The 11,402-nt window shown below is 40.0% G+C and overlaps 1 protein-coding gene across 1 annotated transcript in view; it reads right to left on the bottom strand.

The window, feature by feature from the left end:
• Positions 1-1,646: 1,646 nt before the first annotated feature.
• ANKFN1 (ankyrin repeat and fibronectin type III domain containing 1) overlaps positions 1,647-11,402 on the bottom strand; it is a 62,257-nt gene continuing 52,501 nt past the window's right edge. The window contains exons 15-17 of the mRNA XM_040585357.1: positions 8,140-8,306; positions 4,547-4,766; positions 1,647-2,443 (exon numbers count right to left, since the gene is read on the bottom strand). Coding sequence (XP_040441291.1) covers positions 1,647-2,443; positions 4,547-4,766; positions 8,140-8,306 — 1,184 coding nt within the window. The remainder of the gene's footprint in view (positions 2,444-4,546; positions 4,767-8,139; positions 8,307-11,402) is intronic.

The raw sequence follows: 11,402 nt of genomic DNA, 5'->3' as shown, positions 1-11,402 counted from the left end.
TCCCAGAAAGAAAAGTTACAAACTTTAATCCCTTATAGAAAGTTTTTGCCCTTGTATCACTGCGAAGACTCTTCTTGGCTTCCACACACTGACCAAGCATAAAATAGTGAATAACATTTATTTTTGAATTTATGGATTGAGTTCACAGGGATTTTAATAGCACCAGGGTTATGGAAGTGCTATTTTAATAAGGACCACAGATCATGGGCCCAAATCCTTACCTTTACCTCAAGGACTTGTAAACTCAACTATTTAACTCAAATCTCTTTATTGGAGGCCTTAGAATGTATCCATCTGGAGGCTGAAAAATTGAAAGGTAGAAGGCTGCGCAAACATGGAGTGAGGGAATTTAACCAGCAGGAATGTGGCCTATAAAATTAAACTTCAAGAACTGTTTAAGAAAAACTAAAGCTTGTGCAACAGCTGGGGTTTCTCTCTACATTAGTTCATTTTGAAGTGACTCAAATGTTATGGTTCTTATTAATACAGATTTAATTTTTGAAATCATCTTCTGTAGTACTGTAAGTCTTATTCTGGTTGCAAAGGACAAATCACGACTCACTGTGATCTGCCTTTAGACAAATAAAGCATGCTAAAACACCACCTCCCACCCTCCTTATGATATTAATATTTATTGGTGGCCCACATAAAAGATCTTAGATTTAAAATGCACCCCAAATTTCCCTAATCTGAATTGCCAGAATATCCCACTTGCAGACATGGTGACCAAATACCCCGGAAGTTTACCGTGAATATTCAGGAGCAAAAGTAGGGGCATTTCTTTCCAATGGGTGTTTGAATGTGCCACCAATATAAAGAAATGTGCTCTTTTATGGTGGGCAGAAGAAAAGACCAAGCTTCACTTCAATCTCACTTAGACTCCACATATTATTCCTTCAGAATATTCGGAATTCCTTGTCCTCATTCTGCCTGCTCTTGACCTCAAAGGTTCACCTCCTAAGCTTTTAAAATAACTTGCTACTTATATAATTTGAAATCTAAGCTCCTGCAAAAAACCACTGTGATAATTATGTCAGGCTCTGACAGCATTCAGAGATGGTGTTGACAGCGTTTTCTAGATATTGAAAGGATTTTCATTTCTATGTAAGTGGCTAGAAACTCTGGGTTGACTGTTACTAGAACAGTTAGCACTTCAGTTATATGCAACCTAAATCCATTCAAGAAGGGTGAGAAGTAGAAAAATTTATAGGAAATGGTGGAAAACAGGTTAACAGAAGTTTAGGACACAGCCCTAACATGAGGACACCAAGGATGTTACAGTTTCTGCTAACTTTCAGGCAGAACCTCTCATGCTTAAAATCTTGCATGCTCAGAAAAACATGAAAATCAAGAGAACTGCAAAACCTGATTATTAGATTTGCAGCCACAGATCGTTCTGTTATGTGGTGACTGTTACGACTCTACCTGCAAAAGCTGCAGATGCCAATAATAGTGCTTGCATCATGACAGATACCCCTGTAAGACCAGAAATCCGGTGAAGTCCAAAGATTAGAGTTCTTTCGAGTGGCATGAGTTGCCATTTCAGAAGCTGGATTTTTACAAATGGTTTGGAAAGTAATGGCCCTGCACGCGTAATGCTCACTATTTCATTGTGAAGCAATGGGAAGCAATGCAGAAGTCTAGGGTTAAAGCGTGCTGCTGAAGACTTCTGAGACAGCAGAACCCGACTGGTCATCTGGACCCATTATCTGTTGCATAGCATTGTGCACATCCCTGTGTTCTACAGACTGTGCGCTCATTGCCCAGGACTTGTCCTCTTCACCCAGAAGTGGTGTTTTACAAGGTTCCACATGTATCCTATGGACATTCTGCCTTGACTCCTCATACTTGCCTTTCCCATCTTCTGGAAGGCTGGATGCATGAGGTAAGAAAGTGCTCCGAGACCCATAGATGGGAATCTTTAACTGCTCACTGGAGGTAGGTTCTTGAGACAAGTCTGGAGATCTCATGAGATGCTGAGTGTACACACCTTCAGACAGAGAGCCAGACTGTGTCTCGCTGTGCACACGCAGCCAACGATGATGCCGGCTGAAGTAGTTGTAATGTTGATGTTTCCCTAGCTTTTTTTTCCCTAAAAAGCTCAGTGGCTGCTTGGAGCCAGAGGACTTATCAATGCTTTTTGATGTAAGCCCTGACATCGTTAGATTGCCTATACTCTCTGTGCAACATTCAGCGTTAGTATCAAAGGCACTACCCTCCGTCAGGCCTTCTTTCAATGTTAGGCAAGGCTTCATGTCGTGGACTTGGAGAACGTCAGGTGCACTGCCACCCAGGCCACTGCCTGCCTGCTGGGATATGTCGTGTGAGGAGGAATAAATCAGGTCTAATTCTCTGGGGCTTAGTGCATCACTGGAGTCATAGTCACTGTCGGTCGGAAGGAAAACTTCAGAGCAGCCTTCTTCATCTGAGCAGGGCTGGGAATCTGCAAAGAGAACTGATTAACGCTAGGAAGACAAGCACAGGAGAGAAATTGCTTAATTGTCAGTTATGTTTGGGTTTTGTTTTTTTTTTCTTAATTTAGAATCAAATCTACAAATCTTAAAATGTGTGTGTGTTTCCTCTGTGGAACTGTGCATGGGCCTAGGTGACAGCAAAGACAGTAGTCAGGGAGGATTTGCAGATGTGTTAGAGAGGTGGTGGTAGAATTAGCAAAACCAAAAAGGATTAATTTATTATAAAAAGTACAGGGAAGAATTTGATTTTGAATTGGGACTAAGTTCTGAAGGGATCTGTTTTCTTTGATGTCGTTTTCACCAGAGTTCTTAGACATGGAGATTTGGGAGAGAGAAAAACTCTAATCCAGATTCTGGTTTTATTAAAGATGTCAGTTAAGTTACTTCAGATTTATACCTCTGTGACTGTGAGTAGGGTGCAACTGTATGTGTGTGTAAAAGGCTTGAGGCAAGACATGGAGGTAGATGAACAAAACCCACCCTTTTGCCCATCAGGTGCTTTATGCATGTTCAAATCCAAAGCACGATTCACATTTGAATTTGTTGACCAAAACTCACGCTAGCACTGAAATCACTGCTCTCTTTTGGCTACAGAAGGATCAATAAAATAGTAAATAATGGCATATGTGGCAGGATGGGTTGATGCGCTGGATGGTTTATATTAGATCCAAGAAAAAAAAAAGTAGATTCTATACAGTGCTGACTATTCACTTTGACCTAAGTTACCATGTAGCGCAGCAATAATGAATCAAGCCCATGTAGGACAAGGTAATGCTCTACTTTACATGGTGCGAGACCTAAGGATTATTCTGCCTGTAATACGGGGCAAAATAATAGCTCACAGAGAGATACTGAGAAAGAACCCCACTGTGCTGGAGCGAATTAAAGCACCACCATCTTTGGGTTTCTTTCCTCTTAACCTTATCTATTCAGAGTAGATTTATTAATTTTTCTTAACTGTATAAACCTGCCAATTTTTTTAAAAAAACAACCTTACCAAAATGTTCATGGCAGTTGTTTAACACAGCATCTGCTGCTTTTGTTTCTACTGTTTCATTTAATTGTTGCTTAAAAACAGCTCAGCAGAATGATGGTTTACATTTTTCTCCAAAGTCCTTATTCTGTTAGCAAATTGGGTATTACTGTTTAATCTGCTTCATCTTTATTTGCTGTGATCCATTTCTTTCATCAGTTTAATTTTCCCACTGTTCAGAGAATGGCCAATGAGGTGGGTACTTACTTGTTTAATTCTGTGTTTTAAAGTGCTTGTCTAAGATACTGAAAACACTGAGGTATGTGAAAATGAGTGTTAAATCAAACTACTGTTGGCACTAAAATTTGCACTGTCAAAACAAAGCAAGAGGAGCATTGGAAAGAATGGCTTCAAAGCAGAGGAACACTCAAAGCAAGGAAAGAAAATGATGATCAGAGAAAGAGAAGGTGACACATGGAGACTATGGAAAAGTCTGACTTAGATTCTGGACAAACTATTACAAACTATAGTGTAGAGTAGATAGATGAGTGATGAGAAAGGGTCAGTAGCTTTTTCTTAGTAACTCATGTCTCACCAGTCTAATAAAACGCTGAATTTGCACAATTAATACACAGGCAACCTGAGATTTCCGCAGAGCATTTGACAGGCTTCTTTACCACAGGTTTTGAAGCAATGAAGTTGTAATTGAGATGAAGGGAAAGCTCCCTTTATTTATTAATCACAGATGGTCGGTGTAGACAACAAGTGAGGTAGCCAGCTTTCACTGTGGATGGATTTTACTAATTCTGGACATCATGGAGAAGTCAGTGATAACACTTGTCTCTTCCAACCTGTTTGTTAAATGATCTGGAACAGCGAGGTGACACAGTTGGCTGATGAGTGATTATTCCGAGTAGTTGAAACAAAAAAATGATTGTAAAGATTGTAGAAGGATCTCAGGGTATCAAGTTGCAAATTTTGGTAAAATGATTGTTAAAATACCTTGGCAGGTATGGGAAAGGTTCACTCCTTTTAGAAAAAGAACTGTTACAAGTGAGTTCAAGGATTTCACCTGACGAACAAAGAAAAGTTCTCTTACCATTCACAGCTTTTCTCCTTTGTGTCCTAGCCTCAGGTGAAGGGGGAGGTGAAGGAAGACAATCTAGATGTGAAGAGGTTGAACTGATTTTCTTTTGAGAGTGTTCCTCTGAAAGATCCACAAGCTTCTTTATGGGTAGGCCAGCTGCTGGCTGCTTGTATCTTGCATACTGCAGTGCTTCTGTGATCCATCTCATTTCTCTCCAGATCTCATCAATTTGCTGTAGAGAAAAAAATGGTGAAAAAGTACAGTGAAGTCTGTGTATTAATTTTATCTAAGTATGTACTTTCTTCAGGTGTCCAAGTAGGTGTGTAGTCACTGCCAACAGAAGCAGGATCCCCTGACAGGACACTTCAGATTCAGGTGTTAGAACTGCCTTTGGTTAGGTGCTTGTTCTCTTCCACCACTGCAGAGGCTGCTTAGAGCCATCACACTCTCAAATTAGGTACCTCAGTTAAAAACCTGTAGTTAACAGGGGTGAATCCAGGCCTAAACTCTGACATGGAAAGGAAATGAAAATTGTCTTACGATGGAGTAAGAAATTTGATCAATTTTGTAGCACACTTGAAAGTTGATTTCGTTCTGTGTTGGAATGAAAGCAAGACTTCTTGAGCATCCTTGCAAATCCAGGATTGTGTTCAAAAGCAGAGTGCTCAGATCAAACCTAGTTCTTAACAGAAGAATATACATACATGTGGAAGAATATATATATATACATGGAGGGTTGAAGCACAGGTATGAGCCAAACTGCAGGTTTCTCCCTTACCATCATTCCGGTCTGTATACATTTTAACAGTATAAATCTACACTAAGACAGTTCTAAGACATGCCTGTTGATGGCAATAAGAGACAAATGAGACAATCAATATTAGGATATAGCTTTAAGTATCTGCAGAGAGAAAGATGCTGTTTAATGTGGGTCTTGAGAGTCTTTTAATAATGGAACACTTAACATCTTCAAAGTAATTCAAGATGTTTGATGACTGAGCAAATGCTGCTGCAACCAGCAAATTACAGTGGCTGTATCATGTCCTTCTGCTCCAGTATCCCTTCTAGAACTTCCCTTGTACTCCTCTTTCTACAGAAGATTCTGCATTTAAAGAAGTGATCCTTCATAGTAATACTGCAATGTTTCAGGGGAATTACAGCCCTATGCAGTTACACAAGCTGCATTCTGCAGGAATGCAAGAACGAGAGCCCTGGGTCAGTAAAGGGACAGGCAAGAGGGAGGGGTACTTCGTGCAGTATTATCAAATCGGGCAGTGGCGGAGGGGTCAGTGAAAATGGGACTGCAGACTGATACATTCTAAGTCCTCCAACACATACTCTTACCTGGAGATGCTTCTTCCTAAAATGCACATTCAAAGTGTGAAGTTCATTGCTGAGGGATACCGTAGATGCCAGATTAGCTAGGGTAGTTCTTGGTGAGAGGTTTGGGGGACAGGATAGCTGGATAGCTGGATCTTTGTTTTGACCTACTATGGCCACTTTTACATAAAGGTGAAATCCCGACTCCAATGATGTCAGTGCAAGCCTTGCCACTGAGTCAATTTGAGCTAAGAACATACACTGATAAGAATAGTGAATGGTTCAGAATTAATTCATAATCCTACATCATTTCAAGACTTCAGTGTAGCTCCATGAAGAGAATGTCAGTTAGCAAACGTCCCACCTATTTGATTTTGGAGATTTTAGGTTTCCTTTCCGTGATCCTCCCTCAGCCCTGAACAAAATTAGTACTGCATGCAGTTTAATAAAATGCTAATCCTGATGCCATTCTGTAGTGTCTCCTGGGATAACGGACCAGTCATCTTAATGATTCTTTTACACTTTAGGAACATTTGAAGCATTATAAATTGCAGTTTAACTTCAGGTTTAGTTTCAGTGCCTGTATATTTCTTTTCTTGCTGGCTGTGTAATATTCTGGTAAAGACACTCAAAGTACCTTATCTGCTGGTTGGTTTTTGGTTGTGGGTTTTTTTGTTTTGTTTTGTTTTGGGTTTTTTTTGGTTTTTTTTTTTAATTTTTACTTTTCAGTTGCCCTCTGACTCATTTTCAGAACAGCATTTATACAGACTCCCTTGCTCTTTACAATGTTTGGTTTGTGTAGTGACTTCAACACTGTCTTAGATGTAGGATCACACAAATGCTCTTGCGGTTTTGTGGTCACCATTGAAGATTGTGGTATGTGGTGGGCTGAGATACTTTGCCAATAGGTGGAATACAGCTGGTTTTCATTTGAGAGGAAACCTGACAAGGCTAATACACTGTCACAATAATTCAGCACAAAGCACTGAAGTTTAAAATATTCTCCCATATTTTCCCAGCGTATGTATCTGACTCAAACACTGAGTCACATATATACGTCATGGAGTCACATGGAGAAGTCACATGGAGAAGAGGAACACAGAACTGTCTGTACAGTGTATGCATATTAATATACATAAACTTATTTTTGATGTGAAGGATAAGATTTTTCCAAATGCTCTTGCACACTGGGAAAAAGCTAGATTTTCTGAGCGTGAGAATGGGAAGATGAGAAGGAAGGAGAGGACTGACCGGTGAAAGGACAATGGAAGATTCCTCTCTGCTGCATGCCAAGTTGCCAGAAGCTTCAAAGTGGGCAAGGCAAGGAGGATCTGACTTCAAAGCAAAGAAGAACAGAAATCTTATCATCTTGTTCGTAATAATGGAGGGCCGAATCCCATTATAAATGGGATAAATGGTTGTCTTGGCCTCTATTCCAACAGAAGGTTGCTTGAATATGAAGAATATAGAGCTGTAAAATTATCTGCACCTCACTTGTAGAATGACAAATCAACTATGTCCATAGATGCACAATGCAAAGGTCATGAGTTTTATCTATAAATAAGCAATTGCCAGAATGGTTTGCGAAAGGGCAGGCCTGGCTGTGCTGCACAGTGGGGTGTAGTTTGAACATCCCTGAGTCGAGCAGCTGAAGTCCTGATCCGGGAACAGTACAGGAAAATCAGTGTGAGAGACAAAGGCTAAGCAAAGTAGACAAGTATGGTAACATTTGTGGTCCGTCTGCGTTGAGGGACTGAAGCAATATTACTGCATAGTGCTGGACTGACTTACAGATGCTTTTTGGGCTAAACTGCCATCTTAAATGCAGAGCTGCTTTCTTCACTGTGATATCGTTGGTGAAGATTGTCTCCACAACCTAGTCTGAATTTTCATTTTTTTTTTTTAAATTGGCAAGTTATCATAATGAAAAATGTTCTCAGTTAAGGAAGACAGAGAAAAACGATTGCACAAATGAATGCCCAAGCATAGTGCTACTTACATTAGATGGGAGGGAGTTTTACAGGCAGACTGACACATTTCTTTATAACAGTCTAGTATAACTGTCATTTGATTTTACCCATAAAAATCCTTGTATAAAAGCAACTACTAAGGAAATCATGTTCTGGGTTTGAATTTCATAAAAACAGAATTGCACTTTTGATACAACTGCTCTTTTTATGATGTCTGTGAATAATTCTCCATTTAGATTTCAAATTACAGCCCTATGCAGTTTTTAAGAAAGCCACCTTAAAATCTCCTTGGAATAGTCAGAAACAGACTATTACCTGTATGTAGTCTATAACTTGCTGGTGTCTTTGTTTGGCTGCAGCGACTTCACTGTCTGAAATTGCTTCCCTTAGGGATTGCTGGGTTTTCAGAGAGTCCAGCTCTATGACAGCAGAAAGGCGGCAATACAGGCTTATAAATTTTTCCTTGTAACAGCAAAAATGAACTGTGAAAAGACCAAGTGCAAAGGAAACATTGTTATATTCTGGTTATGAAATATGAAATCCTTAGTCTTCAGTACACAAACTTTATTAAATACAATTACCAACTCTGGGTGAGTTACTTTAAGCTAGAAATAAATAATACAAGCTCTTAGTCTCCTCTCATTTACATTGGATTTACTCTGTAACTTCACTGATTTCAAAAGAGCAATTTCTAATTTATATCTAAGTGAAGGGATAATCAGGTCCGTAGTATGCAACTCCAGAGGCTATCTTGCCTTAATTAGAAAGGCTCTTTCTAAGGCTTTTATAGCTCATAATTTCTTTTATCAAGAAAGTAGTGACATGACTGGAAAATGGAACTCATCTTTTATTTTTTTAATTGAGTGTTTCAGAAAGAAAGTATCATTTTGAAGGATGATAACTTTCTCATGGGCTAGAATAGCTTAAATAGTAACTTAAATGTAAATGACTTAGTAGTAAAAGCATTTCAGTGATATCACAGTTTGGGTGAAACAAGACTCTTTTAGGTGTTATCATCATCCTCTGAACTCTGATGCAGAAGGGTAACCCAGCAAGTTCAGGCATGACCTCTTGCTTTGTGTAATTTGACTTTGGAGCAGCACAGAGCTCTCTGAGCTACCTTTAGAAGAGGTAACTAGATAACGGAGTCCGGCTGCAGTGCCATGGAGCTTCACAAATGTTAATTTACCTGGCCTCTTAAAGCTACATTATTCCAGAATCTGCAATTGCTCAGGCAAAACCTACCAGTTATCTCTACGAACTGCAGTACAGACATACCAAAGCTTGCTGAGGGAGAACAAGTTTTCAGAAATACCTCCCCATTCATTGGTGCTTCAATAAATGCAAGCATACAGCGTGATTTTGTTACAGCAGCAAATGCCAGTTGGCTTACTACTGCTGCTTGTATGGATTGTGGCGTATTTTTCAGGGTGTTTAAAGTGTAAATTGCATATATTATCCTTATCATAAATATTAAAAAAGAAACAAAACCAGTGTTATATGTCTACTTGTCCCTTGCAAACAACATGGTAAGAATAATTGAAGAGAATTTCTCAAACTAAGAAACCCAATCACAGAAGCGGAATTAGCATAACAATAAAGGCTTAATCTGAACATAGAAATCCCACAAAAAAGAGTGAAAGAAAGAACTCTACATTCTGGTTTCTCAATGATGCCGAGATATTGCAGGGATCTAGTCTGAATACTGTGTGGTCTTACAGTATATATGCCATATGTGGTGGACTCTTGAGTGAATTACAGCTGCGGTTTCAGCTTCAGTGCTGAAGTTTCTAGCCTTTGTGGTTTTAAGTCAGACCCTTTAATGTTACTTTAACAAATGTTACTTCAACATAGTCTTTTGTGGTTATGCAATTATATATTTGGTAGCCACCAGCTAATGGGGAATGGAAGCTTCTAATATTTGAGATGTGAATCACAGTCACTTTATAGAACATCAGGGATACATATATAATAAGTCATACAGAAATGTCATCTGCCTTTGGCCAGATGATTGCTTACTTTAAAAAAAATATTCAAAAGTAAAATCCAGCTTTCCATACTGTTTTCTCCACCATGAAGTGCTTTTCCACTGCTAAACAGAGGTCTGCACCCAGAATGATTTTTGAGAGATTACTCTGTCACGTTCAGCTGTACTGCATCGTCCCATTCAGTGTCTATTGCTTTGTCAGCCCAACTCATAATACGTCGCAGAAGTGAGAATGACTCCTGCCCCTGGCCTGTATACCATATAAAGAGCATTAAATAGTCTGTGTGGAGGTTAATTTCACCAGAGGTGAAGATGCTTCATGCATTAATTTGCACAGCAGATGCAGCAGCCACCTCTCACAGGGAGAAATGACATGCTCAATACACAGCCCAGCTGTAGGCTTCAGGGTTGCGTGTCAGGACGGTAATAGGTCTGGCTTTAGGGCACTGCAGCCATGGTTATATGACCCAAAGCACTGAAGTAACTCTTCTAGTTCAGTTATGTTAGTTTTATTTTGAGGGGGTAACTTTGCCTTGACAGATTACACCAGTTTATGTATTGTCTGTCTGTACAACTCACAATTTTGTGGCAGCTCAGCTGTCATCTGTCCTCCCACAACCAGCATAAAACCCCAGTGCTGTCACAGACACCACTTTGCTGTGGTTGGTGTGGCATAAACACAATCAGGTATTCCTGCCTGATCCAAATAAAGCTTGTGGTGCTGGATGATGGCAGGTCATGGATCTATTGTGACTGCAGAAATGCAGTCCTGGTAAGACCCTCCATTAACAACTAGTCGTTGTTCTCCTACATTAGTGACTCCAACAGCACTTAGAAATGGTGTTTCAGGAACAGTGTGGTAATGGTCAAGCACGGGAACAGGCTGCCCAGGGAAGTGCTTGAGTCACTGTCTCTGGAGGTATTTGAAAGACATGTAGATGCGGCACTTAGGGACATGGTTCAGTGGTGGGCTTGGCAGTGCTGGGTTAACGGTTGGACTCAAAGGTCTTTTCCAACCTAAACAGTTCTATGACTCTTTGATTCTGTGATGTCACATAAACACCAGAGAGAGATATCACTGAGCTCACAGTTGCCACGAGACACGTATGCTGTAGTGGCTCCTTGTGTACTGACTCCATCCGTTTTGGCTCGTGTCTTTGTGCCTTCTCCAAGGCAGAGGAAAGAAATCCAGTTTTACAGTCCAGAAAGAAACAGAAGAGACTAATGTGTAAGGCTCAGCAGTCCCCATACTTATAATATTCTTCCTATAAAGAACTATTAATTCTTTATGAGCTGCTTTTATGTGGAACCTTTCTTTCCTCTGTGGACTGAAGGAGAAGAAATGAGAAATAGAGGACCTTGAAGCTAAAGCATCTTATGCCTCAGTGAGATAGCTGGAAAACTCTGTTTTAGGGAATTCTTACCCAGTCAGCAATGCAGTGGAACAAGAGGGTTGAATTTGCTACAGCAGAGGATGAGCTCCCTAGAGAAGCAGATTCAAGTCCAGTGCTTTGGCATTTTTCACAACAGGCTTTTCCTGCACCAGAGCAATAGGACTGAGTCTTCTGCATTTCCCCAGGAAAAACATGAC

This window comes from Falco naumanni, chromosome 1 (genome assembly GCF_017639655.2).
Source record: "Falco naumanni isolate bFalNau1 chromosome 1, bFalNau1.pat, whole genome shotgun sequence".
NCBI classification, from domain to species: Eukaryota; Metazoa; Chordata; class Aves; order Falconiformes; family Falconidae; genus Falco; species Falco naumanni.
The sequence above is the reverse complement of the archived record's forward strand: the minus strand, read 5'-3'. Positions and strand labels throughout refer to the sequence as shown.